Source organism: Hyperolius riggenbachi, chromosome 3 (assembly GCF_040937935.1).
Source record: "Hyperolius riggenbachi isolate aHypRig1 chromosome 3, aHypRig1.pri, whole genome shotgun sequence".
NCBI lineage: Eukaryota > Metazoa > Chordata > Amphibia > Anura > Hyperoliidae > Hyperolius > Hyperolius riggenbachi.
The window spans coordinates 303279674-303304892 of record NC_090648.1 but is presented as its reverse complement, the minus strand read 5'-3'; the positions used below and the strand labels follow the sequence as shown (position 1 = coordinate 303304892).

The window sequence follows — 25219 nt, the reverse complement described above, 5'->3', positions numbered from 1 at the left end:
ACCCGACTAGTTTTGAGGGCATCTTATGTTTGTGTGATTCAACATTGTTAAGTACTTGGCAAAGGTCATGTAACCAAAACGTCCATTTCTGGTCACTGATATTCCAGTAAAGAAAGGATGATTGCTAGCAAATACAAGTGCATCCCAGGTCTCCATTTATGCCAGGTATGCTTTCATAAATACTTAGCATGTTGGAACTGCAGCTGCAGTACAGGCCACAAAAATGAGTCTCGGAGGAGAGAGTCTCAGAAGAGGGAGGAGAGAGTCTCAGAAGAGGGAGGAGAGAGTCTCAGAAGAGGGAGGAGAGAGTCTCAGAAGAGGGAGGAGAGAGTCTCAGAAGAGGGAGGAGAGAGTCTCAGAAGAGGGAGGAGAGAGTCTCAGAAGAGGGAGGAGAGAGTCTCAGAAGAGGGAGGAGAGAGTCTCAGAAGAGGGAGGAGAGAGTCTCAGAAGAGGGAGGAGAGAGTCTCAGAAGAGGGAGGAGAGAGTCTCAGAAGAGGGAGGAGAGAGTCTCAGAAGAGGGAGGAGAGAGTCTCAGAAGAGGGAGGAGAGAGTCTCAGAAGAGGGAGGAGAGAGTCTCAGAGGAGGGAGGAGGGAGTCTCAGAGGAGGGAGTCTCAGAGGAGGGAGTTCAGAAGAGGGAGGAGGGAGTCTCAGAAGAGGGAGGAGGGAGTCTCAGAAGAGGGAGGAGGGAGTCTCAGAAGAGGGAGGAGGGAGTCTCAGAAGAGGGAGGAGGGAGTCTCAGAAGAGGGAGGAGGGAGTCTCAGAAGAGGGAGGAGGGAGTCTCAGAAGAGGGAGGAGGGAGTCTCAGAAGAGGGAGGAGGGAGTCTCAGAAGAGGGAGTAGGTGGGCGGAATCAGGAGATGGCTCTACTGGAGAAGTAACTCTTAAAGTGAACCTTAAGCCAGAAAAAAAAAAAAGTTTTACTCACCTGGGGCTTCTACCAGCCCCCTGCATCAGTCCTGTGCCCTCGCAGCCACTCACTAATTCTCTGGTCCCCCGATGCCAGCTAATTTCGTTTTTGCCGACAGGCCCGTCAGGACTTGCCACACGTAGCTTTTTCCACATTCCCCACTGTAATTAGCGCTATTGCAGGCCACAACGTGCACAAAAATCAGCGTTGCCGCATATCTATGCGTTCGTAATGTGGCAACGCGTATTTTTGTGCGCGTTGCGTCCTGCAATAGTGCTAATTACAGTCGGGAATGCGGAAAAAGCTACGCATGGCCAGTCCTGACGGGCCTGTCGCCAAAAACGAAACTAGCTGCCAGCGGGGGACCAGAGGATTAGTGAGTGGCTGCGAGGGCACAGGACTGCTGCAGGGGGCTGGTAGAAGCACTGTTGGCTGAACGTCCGCCCAGTGGGAGGGTCTGACGGACCAGTCGTTTGCGGCGGTATGGCGTGTGTACGCGCCTTTATGGAAGTAAGCAACTACAGAAGTCAGATATTTAAAATTTACTGAAGAAAAAAGTAAATGTGTAATACAAAATGTCTTTGTGCATTGCTAATTCAAGCACATATATTATCGTACCTATTAAACAAATTGAGTCAACAAGAATTTCATATGACAATGACACCTTGCCTCAAATAACTGTTGATTTTCTAAGTGAAACTACAGTAGTCCAGAACTGATGAAATAAAAACTAAACAGAAAGTCTGCATTAACAGCAGCTTTACAGTACCCCTCTGTGGTGACAGCTATGAAAAGCCAAGGCCTGCAGCAAATGATGCTGTGCAATGGCACAACAGGTTATGCTTACATGTCTACTACACAGAAGTATCAGTTTTAATATAGATCAATTTTCACAACTGGCACAATGGAGGAATACATAAAGCTGCTTTCAACCTTGCAGACGGCCACTGACATTTATAGAATTTCTGGGTTTTCTACATCTATAAAGGTCGGTTCATGCGTGTTTTAAAACTGTATCCATGGCTCCGCTTTTTGGCCTGGATCAAAACCGGAGCCACCGATACCAATGTTTAAAATAGCAACTGTCTTCCCACACTGCGTGATCAGTTTTGAAAAACTGGAGAATCCAGATTTGCAGTTTTTTCACTGACTCCGGATACACGGTGGGGTAGTGAAAGGCTACACAAATTGGATCTCCCTCTACACAGAGAGCTTTTCCACACAAAACAGAGGTAAAAATGGATTGCCTACTGCCTGCTCCTCCCATCAACATCATCTCTTATCCATTAGAAACATGAAAAAAGGACATGCAGTTTAAACGGACTGGAAACGTATGCTACAAAAGGACAACATTCTGAAAAACTGATCCGTTAACGGATCCGATCTGCAACTGGACAAGTGTGGACCGACCCTTAGTCATGGATGTTTAAAGGCGTTTTAGAACAAAAATACTTCTGTCTGCTGCAGTCTATAGGTGTTTTTGTCTCCCCATATTCCTGTGCTACAGACAACTAAAGAGGTATTTTTTACATTTGGGTCACTTTTTACTTGATATGCAAATAATTCCAAGTTGTTGCGGAATTATGCAAATATCACAGCAAATCTATGCAGCTTGAAATGGACCAACAAAATGCCTTCCCTACAAGATTTCATTATTGCATTTTCAACAGCATTTCATAATTAGCATAATTATATATCACAATAATTAGCATAATCCATAATAATTTCAAATTAATTTGCACCTCAATGGCAATCCTAACCAACCAATGTGGACTTTTGTTCAGGGTAGATTTTAGACAGCCATTAAACAAAAATCAATTACTACAGGCAGTGGTGCATTTTTCTCTTTTTTTTTTTTTTTTTTTAAACATTTTAAACATACTGGCGGGCTAATTGTTAATCGAGACGGTTATGCCATTTGAGCAGTTCAAGCACAAAACAAAAAAAATAAAAAAATGGTTTGCCTTCAACTGTACAAACTGGGATATACAGGTGTTGGGCAAATAATGGAAACACCTAACATTTTGGCATCATAATCTTTGAACATGTTTTAGGCTATCAAAACTTGACATGTTAATTTTTTTTTGTTTATTATTTTTGTTATTTGATGTTTAATTAAAATCGTCTTTTTACAGATGTTTAAACCAAAGTTGGTTATAATTTATAAAAATGCCAGATCTCTCAGACTTTCAAAGAGGCCAAATTGTTAGTGCTCGTATGGCAAGCGTTACTGTAACAGAAACTGCCCAAATGCTTGGCATTTCAAAAGGGAAGGTCTCAAAAGTAATGACTGCCTTTGAAAGAGAAGGAAAAACGTCCTCGGCAAAGCGCAGTTGTGGCCGAAAGTCGAAGTTGTCAGAGAGACCATCAGACTCTAAATTGAACTGTTAGAAAAGCTTGCAAGACCACGGCTCCTAAAATCACTGCAGAGCTGAATGAACACCTACAGTACCCAGTTTCCACAAACTGGGTTCGTCGGAAGCTGCACAAATCTGGATTCCACAGTATTACTTCAATTAGAAAACCTTTGCTCTCAAAGACAAATGTTTCATAGCGTTTAGAGTGCTGTAGAAACCACCAGAATTGGTCCCTCGAGCAGTAGAAAAATGTGATTTTCTCTGACAAATCGTTTACCTTATTTCCGACCTCCGTCCAAGTGTACGTTTGGAGACAGCCGAAAGAAGCATTTGATCCAGACTGCCTTCTGCCAACCGTAAAACATGGCAGGAGTTCTATGATAATCTGGGGTGCTATTTCTTGGAAATACGCCGGGCCAATGATTTCCCTTCATGGAAGAATTAACAGCCGAGACTATTTAGGAATTTTGGGCGACCAAGTTCATCCTATGGTTAAAGAACAGTTTCCAGAGGGGAATGCCATCTTTCAAGATAATTCCCCAATCCACACAGCTAGAATTGTTAAAGAATGGCACAAGGAACATTCTAATGAAGTTGAGCATCTCATCTGGCCACCACAATCCCCAGACCTCAACATTATTGAGCATTTATGGCCGTTATTAGAGATTCAAGTAAGAAGTCTATTTCCGCCGCCATCGTCTCTAAAAGAACTGGAGGGTGTTTTAACTGACTAATTGGCTAAAATTCCTTTGGCAACAATTCACAATTTGTATGAATCAATACCTCAGAGAATTGAGGCTGTAATTGCTGCAAAAGGTAGACCTACACCATATTAAAATATATTTTGTTGATTTTCAAGGTGTTTCCATTATTTTGTCCAACCCCTATATGTGCACCACCTTTTATGATTGTGTTGCTCTGTTTAAATGTGGGAAGAGTACAGGGACCCCCTGTGGAGTCGGTAGCCCTTATATCAGGGCTATGGAGTCGGTAGAAAAATCGTCAGACTCCTCAGTTTATGAAACCACCGACGCAAAGTACCCAAAATTGCTCTGACTCCACCTCCTACTCCACAGCCCTTGCATGGCTATGGAGTGGGTAGAAAAATCATCCGACTGAGTTTATGAAACCAACTCCAAGTACCCGATAATTGCTCCGACTCCTCAACTCCAACTTCACAGCCCTGCCTTAGGCCCCGTTCACACTTGCGGTTCTCTGCCAAACGGATCGGATGACCTGACCGGATCCGGATCGGAACCGTACGGTTCTGATCCGGATCCGGTCAGTTTGCATCAGGTGTTCATCAGGATGCGATCCGGATCAGTTTGGCAAAAGATAGTAGAAATAGAATAAAAATGTTGGGGTCTGGGAGGTCAGCAGAAGGTGGACCTGTGGAATCAGGCCCTCCGCTGTTTAGCACTCACCTCCACCTCCAACATACTGCCAACATCTCCAGCACGTTTAAAGTCACTGCTGCTCCACTCCAAAATGCTTGCCCATGTGTCCCCATTCAAAATCGCTGCTACAATACGCATAGGAAGTGGGGTAGAACATCCGGATTTTATAGCCAGTGTGTTGTGCGCTCTCCGGTTCTCATTGGTTTGTATTGGCCGGATGGTGCAGTCCGGCTCCGCTCCGGATACGTCTGCCGGAGGAGCCGGACCAAAAAATAGCGCATGTTGGGTCTTATGCTGGAGTCCGGATCCGGTCCGGACGAAACGGACGCATGTGAACGGACGCATAGACTTTCATTGCTATGCCGTGCGTCCGTTCCGTCCGTTCCGCATGCGGTCCGGCTCCGGCACGGCGATTCCGGACGGCGACCGCTAATGTGAACCGGGCCTTATACTGATGTCTGTGCCCCTAATACTGTGCTGTAAAGACCGGTCACTCACTGTATATCTCTTGATAAAATGAATCTACTAAGAAAACTGGAGCAGCTGCACAACGCAATTAATTGGGCTTAAACTATAGTAAGAACCCTGGTATCCGGCACAAGCAGTGATTCCCTAATGCCAGATGTGTTTGTGCCAGTTGCTTAAGTTAAGCATCCGCCCTATAACACCAACGTGCCCCCCCACCCCCTTGCAGATCTGCGTGCAGCAGAGGCGACTTACCAAACTTCCAGGCGTTATCTTCTACACTTCCTGCAGCTCCAACTGCTTTCTTCTGTCCTCTGTGTACAACTCCTGAAGTGTGCATGTGAACTGATGCAGGTCAGATGACACCCCAGGACCTGTACATGGACAGGAAAGCAGCTAGGAGCTGCAGGAAGTGCAAGAGACGATGCCCGGAGGTTTTGGAAATTGCTTCTGCTGTGCACAGCTCTGCAAAACGGTAAAGTTCTGCCCTCTTTCTCTGCCTCAGGCATGCCGGTCGGTTGAGACCAGAGTTCCAGAGGACAGGAGTTTAAAGCCTCAACCACACTGTACAATTTTCCATCAGAGACAGATCTATTAGATAGATAGACTGGAAACTGCATTGTGTGTAGACATCCAAATTCTTTCAGATCAATATTGCGATAGATTTTTCTTTGTGAAGTACACAAAATCTATTGCAAAATCTAACGCAATCCAATTGGACCGGTTGGAAATTATCTAATAGATCCGATCTGATGGAAAATTGTACAGTGTAGATGAGGCTTTACTGTATAACAAAAATAACTAGTTTTGGCCAACTGCTCACCTTTTTGCAGATTTCTGTGCATTTGTCTTGATAAATTAGCCGCAATGTTGAAAAGGAAAAAATATCTTGCTATTTGAGAGATTCTTAAACGAACAATAGCGGTAAAGGGTCTTTCTAGCAATCATCAAACTGTCCTATCAACATTTACATATATCCCAATTATTCCAACCAAGGGGAAAATGATCTGAAACAGAAGTTAATGTCATTTATAAATTTTAAAAAATCCTGTAAGAAATTCAAAACTACTAAAAATCCCTCCATTTTGTTTTACAATAAACTGGGAAAAAATCCTAGAAATAGGACTGTAAACAGACCACAACAAACTGAGGACCCAGATTTTACCAAGCACTACTATGGTAAGCACATGCAGCACTTTATCTACAAACTGTTACACAGTTGCAGAACTGTCAGTTTCATTTTTTTGTACCTCGCATAAGTGTTGATTGCTTTTCATTGAACAGCAAATTGTACCCACAGGTTTCCACAACTGGACACTAAATCTCAAAATACTTCCTGCTACTACTGATTCAAGAGGAAAGCATCTTGAAAACATCTTTGTTCCTCATTTTATGGCTCCAAAGGATGTTCCAGGAACACAAACATTAAATCTATCTGGACGTCAACTAGATATCCCCTGGGATTTGTTGTGTTGAGAAATTCTCAGCAGGCCAAAAAGGCAGCATACACTAGGCAGAGTAATATCTCTGTATCATTTCCCATCTTAAGTCAAAACTACTAGGCCGTAAAACCGCTAATGAAATGTGAACGTATGAAGTACTACATTTTTCAAGCAAAACAGTTATAACAGTAACTACTCCCTGAAAGCATTCAGATAGGAACAACAGATTGTTACATGCTTAGGAATTAAAGAACTCCAAATTAAGAAAGTCGTAAAAAAAAAAAAGGCAATATGCTAAACATCATGCCCATGTTTACTACCTCAGGGGGATATATTTTAAAAAAACAATAAATTACCAGAATGTTAACAGAAGAGTATGAACAGAAAAGCAGCACAGATTTTAGTTATACACTAGTCATTATCCACTCCATCTCCTTAGTAAGCATTGCAGGCCAGTATCTTTCTCCCTACCCTTGCCTTATTTTCTTTGCATCTCTTTATCAAGAAAGCATCACTTACTTATTGGTGCAAATGGGAATGACGTTAATAGTGCACACATTACTCAGTGTGCTCAGTTTTGAAGCCATTGATTGGCAACAGTGCCAGTGTCTTACAATGTAGTGTTTTTCCAATCAAAACGTGACGGTGGTAGGGGGATTATAAAGCATGCTGGCCGTTCTAGTTCGCTCTGCAAAGGTTAGGAGTCAGAAATTCAGGCACGACTAGAGTACAAGTCGACCCCTATACTTTTATTTAGTGATTCAGACCTAAATTTCTAGACTTCTAGTCGAGTATATACAGTAAAAATAAATAAAAAATAAAATCAACCACTCCCCTGGTAACCCAGGATAGTGTTTGCAGTGCCATCTTGTGGCCAAAAATAAAATCAGAATTAAAATAAATTAATGAATGGCAGGGAGTGCTGACCAGGGCTGCGGAGTCAGAGTTGGAGTCAGAGCAATTTTGGGTACCTGGAGTCGAATCGGTGGTTTCATAAACTGACGAGTCGGATGATTTCAGCCCTGATGCTGACAACTGAAAATGGCTCTTGCCGATAAGGGTGAACTATCCTGTGGGGTTAAAGAGGAACTGTAACATAAAAAGATCCCCTGGGGGGTACTCACCTCGGGTGGGGGAAGCCTCCGGATCCTAATGAGGCTTCCCACGCCGTCCTCCATCCGTCAGGGGTCTCGCTGCAGCCCTCCGTGGAGTCCGGGCACCGGTGACGTCAATATTTACCTTCCTGGCTCCTGCGCAGGCGCTCTGACGGCTGTCGGCTCCGAACTACACGGAAATACCCGATCGCCGTCGGGTCCGCTCTACTGCGCAGGCGCAAGTTTCCTGCGCCTGCGCAGTAGAGCGGACCCGAATGAGATCGGGTATTTCCGTGTAGTTCGGAATGGAAAGCCGCCACAGCGCCCCCGCTGGAGCCAGCAAAGGTAAATATTGAAATGACAGTCGGCACAGTCGCCGGCTGTTCGGAGGGCTGCGGAGAGACCCCCGTGGGACAGAGGACGGCGTGGGAAGCCTCATTAGGATCCGGAGGCTTCCCCCACCCGAGGTGAGTACCCCCCAGGGGATCTTTTGACTGTTACAGAGTCTCTTTAAGGGCTTAAAGAGAACCTGAGGTGGTTTCTAAAGGCTCATACACACATCAGACTATAGTCTTTGGAAAATGTAAGATCACAGACCAATCTTACCACCCTTCATGTAGTATGATAGCCATACCTTCAGTCTTCTCTATGGAGCTGAACTCCCCATCAGAAAAAAAATCTTTGCAAGATGCAGCACACACAAATGCTGTACAGACACAAAAGATCAGTATCTGCAAAAGATCTGTTCCTGCCAAAGATCCGTTCCTGCAAATTGCATTCATAGTCTATGAGATCTGCAGATCATCATACACACCTTGTTTAACTGACATTCATCTGCAGATCAGACAATCATCTGCAGATCTGAAAATCCATCCTGGGTGGATCTGCGCTCCCACCATTCTCCCGTGTCCCCCACTGTCAACTAAACCCCCTCGGCATCCTATTTCGGGTTGCCAGAGTCGGGCTCCACTGTGCAGGTGCTTATCCGGCTTGTGCGCGGCAGGCAGCACTCTGTGCAGGTGCATGTTGTCAGGATTACAAGTCGGGCTAGCACCTGCGCAGTGAAGCCCCCCGGCGAAGAGGCCACCAGGGGGCTTTAGATGACAAAGGAGGGGGACACAGGAGAACGGGAAGCGCTGGCCATCAGGACAGCTTACTATACATGCCGGCTCCCCCAGTTCTCCGAAGATTGTCAGCTCTGGTATCGTTTAAAGCATACACATTTCACTGTAAACTAAGCTTTATACATGCACAGTAAAAATGAGCGTGTTGGCACCTTGACGGTTGACTTCATTCTGAATAAGTTCCTCCATTGGCTCCTCCTCAGCAATGTGTAGTGGAGTATCTCCTTCACTGTTTACAGCCCCCACATTTGCACCTTGACTAATTAAATATCTAAAAGAGAACAAAATACACAAAAATTTACTTCAGGACACACATTTTCATAGGATATGCAAGTGAGGGGTGCAGGGTAGACATTAAGGGTCTATTTTCAGTAGCATATGGCATTCCACATAAGATTTTCAGTATGCATATTTCCTTTGTTCCCACAAAATTTGAATGCGGAAATCATAAGTGGCTATCGTATGGTAAACTGATACTTGCTGTAAAATTCTACAGCATCAAAGTGAACAGCCATACAGAATCTGAATCATCACTCAAATCACATCAAGAAATATAGGCTGCTTGATGCAGCTCAAAGCTGTGCAAGTACTGCTCATGTACAGCTCCCGTTCTAGGCTCCCTGTGCTTCCAAGCAATCAGGCAAAGACTGGGCAAGTCCAATCAATATTTTGGATTGTAATAGCAATTAAAAATGTCAATTTGAGAAGTTTATTACATTTGATGTGTACATTGACTCTAATGTCTAACCAACTGGAAATACGGTAGGATTGGTAAATCGTAAATACGGTAGCGTGTAAATAGATGAAACCCTATGTATAAACAAATGCCATATCTGCATGTATTATACGGGACTTTATTTTTTAAAAAAAGGCAGCAGGGCATAATCCAACTGCTAGAATAACGTGAAGAGTGAAGACAAGCTCGCTAGCATCTTTGTATAGATCCTTTCCATTGAGTGCTTTTGAAAAAAAAAAAAGGGAACACTAAAAATCCCCCATGAGGAGATGGACCAATCTAAAACATGATACAAAATTGTGCAGAATCATCAACTCTCAGGAAGATAGTGTCATATTGCAACAGAATCTGGATAGGATGGCTATATGGGCACATACATGGCAGATGAAATTCAATGTTGACAAATGTAAGGTCATACATTCTGGACGTACTAATGGTCTAGCACCATACAAAATAAATGGGATACAGTTGGGGACATCAAACTTGGAGAAGGACTTAGGAGTACTCATTGACAACAAGTTAAATAATCGTACTCAATGCCAAGCAGCTGCAGCTAAAGCTAACAAAATTTTGGGATGCATTAAAAGGGAAATAAAAACTCGAGATGCTAGCATAATATTGCCCCTGTTTAACTCTCTAGTAAGGCCACATCTGGAATATGGAATTCAGTTCTGGGCACCACATTACTAAAAAGATATTGCAGTTTTAAAGCAGGTGCAGAGACGAGCAACAACATTGATACGTGGGATGGAAGGTCTCACTTACCAAGAAAGGTTAGATAAACTGGGTTTATTTAGTCTAGAGAAAAGACGCCTTAGAGGGGATCTAATTAACATGTATAAATACATCAGAGGGCAATATAATAGCTTGGCGGATGAGCTTTTTGTCCCTAGGCCTTCTCAAAGGACTAGAGGACATGATCTGCGCATGGAGGAAAACCGTTTTAGCCATTTATTTAGGAAAGGGTTCTTTACAGTAAGAGTGATTAAGATGTGGAATGCATTGCCACAGGAAGTCGTTATGGCAAACTCTATACCTGCATTTAAAGGGGGCTTAGATGCTTTCCTTGCGTGAAAGACATCCATGGCTACAATTACTAGGTAATGCCTAATGATGTTGATCCAGGGATTTTATCTGATTGCCATCTGGAGTCGGGAAGGAATTTTTCCCTTTAGGGGCTAATTGGACCATGCCTTGTAAGGGTTTTTTCGCCTTCCTCTGGATCAAAAGGGATATGTGAGGGAGCAGGCTGGTGTTGTACTTTACACTGGTTGAACTCGATGGACGTATGTCTTTTTTCAACCAAAATAACGATGTAACTATGTAAGATTTGTGCTACCTACTGTAAGCAGCAGCACTGAAAGAATAGGGGGGGGGGGGAGGGGAGTAGTTTACAGTGCATTATATTCTGGGACAAATGTGCCTTGTATGCCTATATGCATTTTAAAATGTTATTTTTTCACAATAGTTGTCCTTTAAAGATTCAAATTCTAACAGACATGACTTACTCTGCTATGTCCAGGTATCCACAGGATGAAGCGGCATGCAGAGGTATCCAACCTTCATTATCCGGTTGATTAATACTGGCTCCATTCTCAACAAGAAATTTGACCATCTCAAGATTATCATCAATGCAAGCCTGCAAGAGAAATTTTATATATTAACAGAAATGTTACTGACAAATCATCTAGTGATGGTCAAGTAGATGCAAATAACTTAGAGTTGATGCAAATTTATATGCACATTTGTGCAGCTTGAAAATGAACCAATCGAATTTTACCTCAGCGAGATTTGATTGGTTCATTTTCAAGCTGCATACATTTGCATAAAAATATGCATACATTTGCAGCAACGCGAAGTTATTTGCATATACTTGATCATAACTAAAATCATCCTCTTCACCCTATATGCTGACACAACTAAATCTGGTAGCGGCATAACATAAAATCTTTAAATGACCACAGACTTTATGAGATTACGGGCTTTTAACTACCTAATTACCGCCTAATGCCAATGGGCGTGATCAAGACGGCAGCCCCAGAACCGCCTGACGCCAATTGGCATCAGGTCCTGGGGCGGGGATTTGCAAGATCAGCGTGTGCATCTCTGCATGGATGATGGAGCTCCGCCCCGCCATCAGTCTCCCAGCGGCGATCGCCACCAGGAGACTGTAAGACGGCGAAAGAGCCAGCTATTTGCTTAGTACAGCGCTGCGAAAATTAAAAATAAACAAAAAATCCTGGGGCCGATCTGACCTCAGCAACAGTGAGTTTTGTTGGGGGGGGGGGGGGGGGGGGTGGAATCACTTGTGTGCTGTGTTGGACAGTCCCTGCTTTGAGGCCTTAAAGCTGCAGCAGCCCAATCAGGAAAAAATGGCCTGGTCACTGGGGGGGGGGGGGGGGGATGGTGTTAACCCCACAGTCCTCAGGAGGTTAATTAGTGATGGATGCAAAATTAAAAAAATGCACCTTTATTTTTAAATAAAATATTGTTCACAACCTTTAGAGCACATTAAAACCAAAACAATGACTTTGTGGGAGGAAGATTTGGGACAGACAATGTCCATCAAACAATGGACCAACTGTTGTCTTACACTTGCAAAGGGAAGTAGCTACTTCTCTCATATAGAGACAAATTATAAAATACTTCACCGAACTTACATTACACCCAAGAAAATGCACGACATCTCTAAACATAACTCCCCTAACTGCTTTAGAGGATGTGGCCAAATAGGAGATATGCCCCACGTTTGGTGGTTTTGCCCAATAGCTAAACAATTCTGGGCCCAAGTTGCTTCTGTCATAGGCACAGCTTTAGAGATTTCAGTCTCCCCAGACCCACTCCAGCTATTATTAGGTCACAAACCAGTGAAATGGAAATACCCACAGCATAGGCTGGCCCAACACATTGCTAAAGCAGCGCGCCTTCACATTGCCAGACAGTGGCTAAAGCCTAACCTCTCACTAGAACTCACCGACCATATAATCACAGACATTCTAATTTCGGAAAGAATGTTGGCCATAGTCAATGATGCCACCATACCATTCACTAGAACTTGGCAACCATGGTTAGCAGCATCAACCTCGCTGGGATTGCGCTTGTGTGCCCTCTCCTTCTAGGGACCATGAATACTCTACATTATCTGCTTTTTTATAAAATCTAAATATGTCTTGCATACTTTTCTATGTAAATGTTTGTTATCTATGCAAAAGATTGTTGTGCCCTATGTTTTGGGCTAATGTAAAAGCTGTTATACTTCTTCAAAAAACTTAATAAAAAGTTTTGAAACTAAATAAAATATTGACATATTGTACTAGGGAAATATTTTAAACGTTTTAATAACCGGGACAAATGGGCAAATACAGTGTGTGAGTTTTAATTATGATAGCATGTATTTTAAAAATATACTGGCTGAATACTGAGAAAATGATTTTTTTCCCCATTTTTTTCCTGTTAAAATGCATTTAGAATAATAATAAAAAAAAATTCTTAGCCAATTGTACCACCCAAAGAAAGCCTAATTGGTGATGGAAAAAAAAAAAAAAAAAAAAAAAAGATACAGATCGTTTCATTGTGATAAGTAATAATAAAGTTATAGGTGAATGAATGGAAGGAGAGCTGAAAGGTAAAAATTGCTCAGGTACAGAAGGGGAAAAAAAAACCCTCAGTAGTGAAGTGGTTAAAGCCATGGATATCTCAAAAGACAGGAAGAGTTGGAAACAAGTTGGCCTATAGTAAAATCTACTATGTTATGCCTTCAATTATTGACCATCTTCTAAGGGCCCGTTTCCACTACACGCAGATTTGATGCAGAAAAACTGACTCCAATGAATTCCTATGGGCCCGTTTCCACTAAACGCGATTATTCTGATGCAGATTCTACCATAGCCATTCATTGGAGTCAGTTAATCTGCATCCAATCTGCGTGTAGTGGAAACAGGCCCTTATAGACTCCAATGAATACCTATGGGAAAATCTGCATCAGAAATATTGCGTTTAGTGGAAACGGGCCCATAGGCATTCATTGGAGTCAGTTTTTCTGCATCCAATTTGCATCAAATCTGCGTGTAGTGGAAACAGGCCCTAAGTGTTCTACAAAATAACAGTACCCTCCTAGCCATCAAGGTTATATTTTGGGCTTTGAGCAGTCTGAGCCACGAACCAACATGAAGAAGACCCGATCAGATAATTCAGTTTGGGATAGTAATTCAAAAAAAGATTAAAACAAAAGCCAGTAAATGACACACCCTATTGTTTCACGAAATTAAAATCAAGCTGAACACTGATTATGCCAGGCATATTAGAAATGGGTGTGAATGTTCTAAACAATCAACACTGATACTTCCGCAACCATTTTTAATGTAGTAGCTACTACACAAATGAAATGCTCTTTGAAGTGGATATTAACAGCTTAGCAGTCAGTTTTGAAGCACCATTTCTATATTGTATTACAAATGTATTTAATATTAAAAGGTTGCCAGCATGCATTCAGTGTAAAGGGCTTGCAAAGGGAATCCAGCAGTTTATGCTACCCATTGCAAGGCACAGGAGTAGGTCTCTTTAGATATTTGACCAAATTTGGTCAAATAATGGTGCCTTATTTGGCAGTAATCAGCTTGAACAGCTCAGGCATTCTTTTCACAAGTCATTATGTGGTTTGCCTGTGTGTATTTCTATTCAGTGAAGGTCGAGTACACAGAAGTGGTCAAGGAAAAGTTTCCAATTCACTTTCCTATTTGGATTTGTAACATTATTCAAGAGAAATATTACTTCAAGACAAAAGCACAAAAAACAAACAGTAAAACGATTGTCAACTTAAGTAAAAATAAAGAAAAAGGTGCGACCTGCAGAAGAAAGTGCTCTGTGCTTCATTAATAGCATCAATCTGCAGCTAGGCACACACCTTAAAACTTCTGACCTGAACAACTGTTTCAGCAGAAGGGAATCTAGGTTTCAATAATTTTTATTGGGGTTTTTCAAATTTTTAAATACAGCCATTTTTATAAAAAGGCACATCAATAACCGTATGATTATTACATCAAACAATGAACTATTAGACCAATTTCAACAGATCAGAATAAAAACTATTATAGAACAGTATGCCATAAATCCTATTCAACACCACAATACAAGATGTATGCTAATAAACACTATAATACTGCTCATTGTCTGTTATTTTCCATGGAGCTGAATCCTCCAGTAACTGGTGGACTAAGATCCAACCAACAAAAGCACTGGAAGTCGCATTCAACCTTAATAAAACTATATTACAGTTAGATCATCATTCAACAATTTTGATGATCTATTCTAATATACAGTATGTCTTCATATCTAGAATGTATGGAGTATTTATACTCCTATGTATCAAAATTATTAACCTCTAAACTAATAAACAATAAAAGGGGAAAAGAAAAAAAAAAGTGTGAATACAGTTGCCGAGATTATATTGGAGTGCATTTGAATATTATTTTAACTTTCAAATAGAGTCCTGGGGAATCATATACAATCTGTGAGAGGGTATGAGTTTTAAAACTACAGATCTGATCATTGAGACTGAGGATATAATGTGGGCCATTAGGGCTGCACGGTTTTTCGGTTTAAAACCGAAACCGCGGTTTGTGACAAGACGATCTAGTGATCGTCAGTGTCCTCGTTTTTTTTTCCCCGCTGTCTGTATGCTTTTATCTGGCCCCGCTGTGCGCGGATTGGCCAGAGCAGTGAATATGCAGTAGTGTTAATTAGCGGGTGGGGCGGATCCACTTGAGCGAGCAGAGTGGATCCGTCCCCCGCTCATTAACCCTAATGCATATTCACTGCTTCTGGCCAATCCGCGCACAGCGGGGCCAGATACAAGCGCAGTGTTCTCCCCAGAGCCATTTACCTGGGCAGGCCGCCTGGGTGAGATCCATGAGCGCCCGGGTAAAATGATCCCTGCTCTGTGCATTTATTAGTGATCAGCGGCAGGCTGTATCATTGCAGCCAGCCGCTGTCACTCAGGGACGCTGCCTCCGCCCTCCTCCTCAGCTCCTGGCACTGGCAGTTGTGTGTTGTGTGGAGGGGCGGGGAATGCAGGGACGTCACACGAGAGAGCGCGGTTCTCGGAATGTTCAGCCAGATGCTGTCCTCCTCTCCCTGTTTTTGCAGCTCATAGAGCTGAGCTGCAGCTGGGAGATAACACAGCTCTGATCTTTGTGGCATGTCCAGCCAGACGCTCTCCTGCTTTCCCTGTGCTGGTCCCAGCCGCAGCTTGTGCATGTGTGTGATCTCGCTGGCTACTACTAATGGAGGAGATTCCAGTACAAAAAAAAAAATCGTGAAAAAAAATCGTGACAAAAAATCGAAATCGCAATTTTTTGAATGAAAAATCGCAATTTCAATTTTTACCTAAAATCGTGCAGCCCTATGGGCCATAAATCAGTCTTCCTTAAAGGGAACCAGAGAGGAACGAGGGGTGAAAAAGGGCAAAGATTTTATACATACCTGGGGCTTCTTCCAGCCCCATAAGCCTGAATCGCTCCCACACCGCCGTCCTCAGCTTCCTGGATCCGCCGGTACCGGGCCCGTCACTTCCGGCGGACGCGACCAATTGTCCGCATCACAGGGGCTCCCTCCATACCCGTACGCATGCGGCTGTGCAGTAAGCAGCCACATGCGTATCTGTATGGGGAGAGCACCCTGTGATGCGGAGAATTGGCCGCGTCCGCCCGCCGACTTGCGGCAATGACGGGACCCGTTGGTGGCGGATCCAGGCAGCGGAGGATGGCGGCGTGGGAGCGATCCGTGCGTATGGGGCTGGAGGAAGCCCCAGGTATGTATATCTCATCCTCTCTGGTTCCCTTTAAAAATGAATGCAAATTTCCTGTTTTGACTGCCCATGACTGTTATGAAGTTAAATTCCACTTTTTATAAGACATCTTCAAATCTTGGCACCTGTGTAGTTTTCCAATATTCAACAATTTGTAATTTAGTGGCTCTAAATAAATGATTGAAAATAAGTATCTCTTTGGGTGGTAATTTAACTGTGTGGATGTGCAATATTGCCATATGCGGAGGTATATGAGAGAGACTTGCAGGTAGTTTTTTTTTTAAATCTTTATTTCCTTCCAAGCGGTTGGATTTTTGGAGAAGTCCAAAATATTTGTTCCGAAGAGCCTGTATAATGACACGCTCTCCAGCATAATGGTGAAACCTTAGGGTCAAATTTAGAATTTTTTTCTGGTGTAAAGTACCACTGCCACAACAGTTTAATAAAGTTTTCCAAATGTGATACACAATGTGAAGATTTCTTTACGGATTTGACTGCAAATTCCCATTCTTCCTGGCCAATTTCCATTTTGAAAAAGTCTTGCCATTTCTTTAATTGCCATTTGGGGACTTCTCCCCTAACAGATGACCATGATCTGTAAAAGAGAGCCGTCCCTTTCATATAATCTTTTTCTGGAGTAAGTAATTTCTTGATTTGGGGTGGATATAGAACCTGAATTGGTATGTTTCTGAAGATATTTTTTCATTTTAAAATATGTACATTCTTCTGAACTAGGTAAATGATATGCATTAACCAGTTCTTCAAAAGATTTAAGATCAGTCTCCTCAAAGGCTATCATTCATAAAGCATTTCCGCATGCGGAAATGCTTAATACCGGTGACTTTACCGACCACTCTGCAAAATCCCCATTCATAAAGGCTCTTTCCGCATGAAAAGCTGACAGAGCGATACATTTCCGCCTTGTGCGGAGTTTTTCTAGATTTATCTAGAAAAAGTTAAACACGTCCATTCATAAAGATTAGAGCAAGCGGTATGCAGAAGGAAAATACCGCTTGCTCAACAGTAGCGATAGGCGGGCGGAATAAGTGTAAATGAATGGGACGGACCTCCCAAGCAGCATCAGACAGAGGAGCGCACGGAGGGAATCGGGCAGCTTTTATCTTTCCGCATGTCTTCCGCCACGCTACCGCCAGCTTCCTCCAGAAAACCTCCGCACTTCTACCGCAACAGGCAACTTCTTTATGAATGACCACCCAGAAGTCTTAAGTACCGCTTGCGGAGAAGAACGGTGTTTTCCCGCACTACCAACTGCACCTTTATGAATGATAGCCAAAGAGTTTATCCAATGTATCAATTCCTACCTCTATCCATTTGTCAACAGAAATTTTCCTAACCACATTTCTGATATTTACTAAAGGTATAGATAAATTAGTAGCTAGTGTAGGATTTGTGTGCTGCTTAGTAAAGTCTTTCCAGATGTTCTATGTATTTTTTATTATTGGATTTGCTGTTGTTTTTTTTTAATGTTCCAGACCAGATTTTTTTCTAAACCGCTTCTATAAGTATTGTATGAAGTCTGATTTTGTTCCAGAACCAACCATTGCTTTGACTTATCACCAGTCCAAATAGCTCTGGATTGTTCCAGTATTGTTGCTTTATAATAAAGTTCTAGATCTGGAACACCAAATCCCATCTCTGATTGAAGTTGCAACTACATTTTGTTCGAAGATCTAGAAGATTTGTTAAACAAATTTATTAAAGCGGACCCAAACCAAACATTTTTTAAATTCAAAATATTTAGTTGCACCACTCTGACACATACAAAGATAAATAAACACTCCTTCAAGCCTAGGAGCATTTCAGTGCATGCTTTTCACCCTTCTCTTTTCATAACGAGGGTTATACAGGTGGCAGCCATTAGCAATTCCACCTTTGCTGGACACCAACTACTCCACCAGTTTGCTGGATTCTGTCCCGGCAATAGGAAAGGAAGGGAGGGGTTTCTCCAATAAATGTAAAATATTTTATATTTGTCATCATGCAGCTGAAAAAAGGCTGCCATTTATTATATTTTAGAAAATAGATTTTATTTCTGAAATCTTGTATTTTTAATTTGGGTCCACTTTAAGTAGTCTCTGTAATGTGGTAAAAATATTTCGGGTACTTTAATTGGGAGGTTACGGAATAAATATAGCATTTGGGCAATATTTTAAAAGCAGCCGTTCATCCCAGCCAGGAAAATTCAAATTTAGATAGGGCTTCTAATAAGCAGAAGGAAATCTAAAGCCTGGTACACACCATGCAATTTTGCCATCCGATAAATGGGTTGAAAAGATAACTGACAGGTTCATTCTGATTTCCAATAGTTTTTTTGATCGATCTGCATAGAACTGATCAGAAAAATTATTGGAAATCCGATCAGATCTGTCAGAAATGATCTATCGACCCATCTATCTGATAGGAAATTGCGTGGTTTGCACCAGGCATAAAGTGTACATGTATCCCACAGTCCCTGGCCTCCTCTGTACAAATAGTTGATTGCCGTCCCGATGCCCATTGCTCACTGTGGAAACTTAAATGGAGGTTGCAGCTAGCGTGTCATCCTATTCCTTTTCTATAGATTCATTAGACCACACTGATAAGCCAAGATTAGAACAGCATGTCTGCACAGTGATCATTTCAAAAGTGCCAACCAAAACCATTGTAAAGTTTACTTGAAGCATCACACCATTCTGGTATGTAGGAAGCACAGCATCTAAGTAACTAGCCAAACAGCAGACTAGGACAACAGATTAGGGAGTAATGAAGGTGCCTATAGTAAGAAATTCTGAAGTCTCTATTTATAAAAAAAAAATAAAAATAAAAATACAAATGTTATTCTTACTGAATTGACAAGCTAAAGAACTGCACACAAAGTTTGGAGCTAAAAGGAGAGTGGTACTTCCTTCCCCAGCACAGAGCCATCAGATCTCACCCACTTCCTCCTTCTGCACCTTCCTGTGGAGCAAAGGGAGGAGGTAGGCAGAGGGCTCAGAGGAAAAGACTATCTGTGTCCTTTCCAGCTCCTCCTCAATCACTTTCTGTGGGTCATAACTAGACAGGTGTACTGGAGGGCTCACAGACTAGCTGTTCTCTCAGGTAAGCTACATCCGACATAAGCTTAAAGCGGACCCAAACCAAACATTTTTTTAATTCAAAATATTTAGTTGCACCACTCTGACACATACAAAGATAAACACTCCTTCAAGCCTATGAGCATTTCATTGCATGCTTTTCACCCTTCGCTTTTCATTAATAGGGTTATACAGGTGGCAGCCATTAGCAATACCTCCTTTGCCGGACACCCACCAGTTTGCCGGATTCTGTCCTGGCAATATAAAAAAGGAAGAGAGGGGTTCCTCCAATAAATGTAGAATATTTTATATTTGTCATGCAGCTGAAAAAAAGACTGCTATTATAATTTAGGAAATGGATTTTATTTCTGAAATCTTGTATTTTTAATTTGGGTCCACTTTAAGCCTTGTACACACATTCAACTATAATAATTTGAAACAATCGCTCCAGTAGGTATCGGCCAACTGACGTTGGTAAAAATGTACAAAACTATTAAAACCAATGACTCCAGATGTTCCAGAAGCACGATCCAACCAGCCAGATTTTTTTTTCTAAACAATTATCGTTAATAAAAGTGTGTGTACAGAGATCATTAAGGAAACAACCATTCACAAACCACAGTGCATGCGTAAAAAAAAAGTAAAAAAACAAAACAAAACTACAAAATGGTATATTCTTACTGCATTTGCTTTTCAACAACTGCATCGTTGGAAACTTTTAGAGCCCGTTTCCACTAGAGTGAATCTGTATGCGAATCTATGCAACAATACAAGTGGATGGGCCTGCTTCCACTTGTCAGGATTTCTGAGCGTTTTTCTGTGCAGAAAAAAATCTGCATGGTAGAACCTGCAGAATTCACATACCGCTATGAGATTTGCATACAATGTATTCGATAGGAAATTTGCATGTGTTTTCGTATGCAAATTTTATAGTGAATTTTACCGCGAATTCGCGGGCGTTTTCGCATAAAATCAATGTAAAAGCACACAGGCACCTACATGGTTAAATTTGCATACTTCCTAACATATGCGAAAACGCCCGCGAATTCGCGGTAAAATTTGCATACGCGTGCAAATTAGTTTTGCGTTTTCCGCGACTAATTCGCACCGCACAAGTGGAAACCGGCCCTTAAAGTTGTTACTTTGTTTTACTGACCGATTATTTTAAACATCGTTTGTCGCTTATTAAGAATGATCGTCGCATGTGTGTACGCACCTTAATAAAGACAGTGCTGCACACCCAACATGCCAGGCAATACAGTAAAAAAAATAAAAAAAAATACTGGCATAATAGGTTTATGTGCAACGAACAATAACTGTGTGTTGCAAACTGTATGTTCCATACGCTATGCATTAAAACAAAGCCTGAACTAGTTCTGTGCTTCATGCTGATGCATCACTAAGGCCTTGTTCACATTGCGCTCGGCTCGAGTGTCCGTCCGCGGTGGGCTTTTCTGCAATTTTCTGCGAGTTTGCTCGTTTTTGTAAGCGCTTTTGCAGAGCGCTTCAGTCTTTTGATCTGGGAAAAAAAATAGTGTTTGTTTTTTTTAAAAAACACTCATGCAATCGCTTGCCAAAGCGATTTTGTGAGCACTTTGCGTTTTTCCTATACCTTCCATTGAGGCAAATCGCCTCAAAAATGGCCCAAGCACCGCTTTTCAAAGCAAAACAAACTGCTCTGATATGAACTCTCTAATATAGAATCATTACACAAGCGCTTTCAGGGCGATTTTGAAAATTTCCCGTGCTTAAAATTTTATAAAAACGTCTCTAATGTGAACAAGGCCTAAGGACCCATTCACATGACAGCAAGCGCTGCTATGTAAAGTAGGCAAAGCAGGTGATCATTCACATTAAGCTGTGCTGCTTTAGTAGCGCAGCTTAATGAATCAGGCCCTCAGCCCTCAATTTTGGGAGCAGGGCAATGTGCCCAGATTAAAGTCAGCTCCCTGTAGCAACTTGTGGGAGAGACATGGCCCAGACTGACACTCACCCACCATCGTCCAAAGGAGTTGTAAAGGCCAGACTGCCAGGCATCTTGGAAGATCAATACAGAGGCTGGTGCACTGGGCAGAAGAGAAAGGGCCAGTAAAATTAAAAAGGTAAGTATGGTACAAACCAGACCTGGACAAATGAAAAAAAAAAACAGAAAAAACAAAAGCACAAATGTAGGGACTATATGTAATCTTTAAAGGGAACCTTAACCACTTGCCGACCGCACGCTTATATCGTGCGTCGGCAAAGTGGCAGCTGCAGGACCAGCGACGCAGTTCTGCGTCGCCAGCTGCAGGCTAATTAATCAGGAAGCAGCCGCTCGCGCGGCTGCTTCCTGTCAATTCACGGCGGGAGGCTCCGTGAATAGCCTGCGGGCCGCCGATGGCGGCTCGCAGGCTAAATGTAAACACAAGCGGAAATAATCCGCTTTGTTTACACTGTACGGCGCTGCTGCGCAGCAGCGCCGTAAGGCAGATCGGCGATCCCCGGCCAATCAGCGGCCGGGGATCGCCGCCATGTGACAGGGGACGTCCTGTCACAGGCTGCACAGGACGGATAGCGTCCTGTGCAGCCCGGATCACTGGGCATGACAGGTAGGAGAGGGAGGGGGGGAATTTCGCCGCGGAGGGAGGCTTTGAGGTGCCCCCCCCCCCCGCAACATGCCTGCAGACCGGAGCGATCAGACCCCCCCTGCACATCATCCCCATAGGGGGGAAAAAAGGGGGGGGGCGATCTGATCGCTCTGCGTGCTCGCTGATCTGTGCTGGGGGCTGCAGAGCCCACCCAGCACAGATCCCAACAAACCAAGCGCTGGTCCTTAAAGAGAACCTGTACTGAGTAAAAATATTTAAAATAAACACATGCGGTAACTTCAAGTGAACATTACAGAGTTACCTTGCCATCAGTTCCTCTCAGAAGCTCACCATTTTCTTCTGACAATAATCCCATCCAGTTCTGACAATATTTTGTCAGATCTGAAATATATCAGTTGCTGTCAGTAAAATATCAGTTGCTGTCAGTTATAGCTGAGAGGAAAACTGATGTACCAGGTAATGTTCATGTTTCCCTATGGTTTAAGTGAGCGATGTTACAGTTTAACTGTGTGCTGACCAGAAAGCTGTTATGGGGTAATGGCTATTTTCAAAATGGAGGATGGAAAATTCCCTTGATCATAGTGAACAAACAGGACGCGGGACAGGAGAAAGACACTGAGGAGTAGACTATATGGAAGGTAAGTATGACTTATGTATGCTTATTTTGACTTATTTTCAGTACAGGTTTTCTTTAAGGGGGGGTAAAGGGTGGGTCCTCAAGTGGTTAACAGAGGGATATTGATGTTTCCTTTTACACAATACCAGTTGCTTGTCAGTCCTGCTGATCTCTTTTGCTGCAGTAGTGGCTGAATCAGACCTGAAACAAGCATGCAGCTAATTCAGTCTGCCTTCAGTCAGAGCACCTGATCTGCATGCTTGTTGAGGGGCTGTGGCTAAAAGTATTAAGAGACACAGGATCAGCAGGAGCATCAGGCAACTGGTATTGTTTTAAACTGAAAAATCCATATCGTTGTCAGTTTAGGTTCCCTTTAAGGTGAACTGGTTACCAGGCTCCAGAGACTTGCCCAGCCCTGGTGTAAACTCAATTAGACTAGGGCTTGTTTCCATCTATGCGCTTCTGTCTGCTTTTTATCAGCACATCAATGTTACAGATTGATACATGTTGCTGAAAAGCGGATAGAAGCGCATAGATTAAACAGCGGGGACCCGGCGGAAGTAAACGGAGGGCGCGGATGGCGTCCTCCATGGGTTCAGATTTGAAGCAGGTACTTCACTTTTTTTTATTTTGACCTCGTAAGTTGTTTAACAATTCAAAGCCTTTTTTAGAGAGAAATCTCCTTTTACGAACACCACAAGGCTCATCAGGGCTGTGGAGTTGGAGTCGGAGAGTCGGAGTCGGGGCAATTTTGGGCATCCGGAGTCTGAGTCGTGGTTTCATAAACGGAGGAGTCGGAAGATTTTTGTACCGACTCCACAGCCCTGAGGCTCATGGCCCAAAATCTGACACTATCCTGTTGGCCATCCAGGCATATTATTGCCATTGTAAATAAGGAGACAGATAAACTTTGCAGGGCTGCGTATTCAGTCATGGAGTCGGAGTAATTTTTTAGTGACCTGGATTTGTAATCGTAAAAAAACTGTACCTAAGAAAAAAAATCCGATAAAATATTCTATTTTTCAGACAATAGTCATCATAAATCACATGTATATACAGTAAGAGCAGTTTAAAAGGAACTGTAGTGAAAAAAGTAATAAATAAAATTGCTTTTTTTTTTTACAAGAGTCATATACAGTATACCGTATTTTTCTGAATATAAGACTTCCTCCCCCCAAACTGGGGAGAAAAAGTCACAACATATATTGCAAATACAGGGAGTCACCTACTTCTGAACTCCCACCGATACAATGTCAGGAACTCGCTTATTGCCCCCATGTCGTCCTCTGCTCCCCCTGAATAAAGCAGTGGCAGCATGTCTCACCTAATCCATCGGAGCACGTGGCAATCAGAGACCTCTCCCTCACTGCTCCAATAGTGCTGGCTTCTGATGACCCGATCAGCAGAAGCCGGCACTAGGGGAACAGCGAGAGAAAGGAGAGGTCTCCGTTGGCCACGGGGTCCAAATGGATTAGGCAAGCCGTGCTGCTTTCATTTATTCTGGGGGAAAGGGAGACAGAAGAGGACAAAGGAGGACACAAGGGGTACAATAATTGGGGCAGAATATCTACAAGACGTTCCTGGACCATGGACTAGGGTTGCCGCGATATACCGGTATTATGATATATCGCGGTTTGATTGTGCACGGTAACCATACCGTGCACAATCTCATTTTACTGGTTTTAGGGGGCGGGGCGACGTATCGGCGGGGATGCGACGCAGCGACGAGCACACAAACAGCGGCGGGGATTCAAATACTCACTTGCTAGAAGCCAGCTCCGTCCTTCACGATGTACCTGGGCTTCATTGTACGTCCCTGTTCTTGCATCACATTTCCTTGAAACAGCGCCCCCTGGGTGCTATTACAACATGATGCAAGAACATGAAGTACAATTAAAGCCCGTACATCGGTGAAGGACCTGGCTGCCGGCATGTGAGTATTTATCCCTGCTGCTGCTGCGTCCCCTCTCCCTCCCCCTGGCTCTCTGTGCTGCAGCCACCTGTTTCTGGCTACCTATGCTGCGAGCACCTTCTCCTGACTACATCTATCTCTGGCTACCTATGCTGCGAGCACCTTCTCCTGACTACACCTATCTCTGGCTACCTATTCTGCGAGCACCTTCTACAGGCTACACCTATCTCTGGCTACCCATGCTGCGAGCACCTACTACTGGCTACACCTGTCACTGGCTACCTATGCTGCAAGCACCTACTACTGGCTACACCCGTCACTGGCTACCTATGCTGCAAGCACCTACTACTGGCTACACCCATCACTGGCTACCTATGCTGCGAGCACCTACTACTGGCTACACCCATCACTGGCTACCTATGCTGCGAGCACCTACTACTGGCTACACCCATCACTAGCTACCTTTGCTGCGAGCACCTACTACTTGCAACACTTGTCCCTGGCTACCTACTACTGACTACACCTATCTCTGACTACCTATACTGCGGCCACCTATCACTGGCTACCTATACTGCGGTCACCAATTACTGGCTACACCTATCCCTGGCTACCTATGCTGTGGCCACCTACTACTAGCTACACCTATCCCTGGCTACCTATGTTGCGGCCACCTACTACTGGCTACAGGGGGGGGGGGCTCGG

At 43.2% G+C, this 25219-nt stretch overlaps 1 protein-coding gene across 5 annotated transcripts in view; it reads right to left on the bottom strand.

The window, feature by feature from the left end:
- PPP1R12A (protein phosphatase 1 regulatory subunit 12A) overlaps positions 1–25219 on the bottom strand; it is a 181797-nt gene that overhangs the window by 96900 nt on the left and 59678 nt on the right. For all 5 annotated transcript variants that reach the window (XM_068276618.1, XM_068276621.1, XM_068276619.1 and 2 more), the window contains exons 2-3: positions 11031–11161; positions 8939–9057 (exon numbers count right to left, since the gene is read on the bottom strand). In XM_068276618.1, the coding sequence (XP_068132719.1) occupies positions 8939–9057; positions 11031–11161 (250 nt within the window). The remainder of the gene's footprint in view (positions 1–8938; positions 9058–11030; positions 11162–25219) is intronic.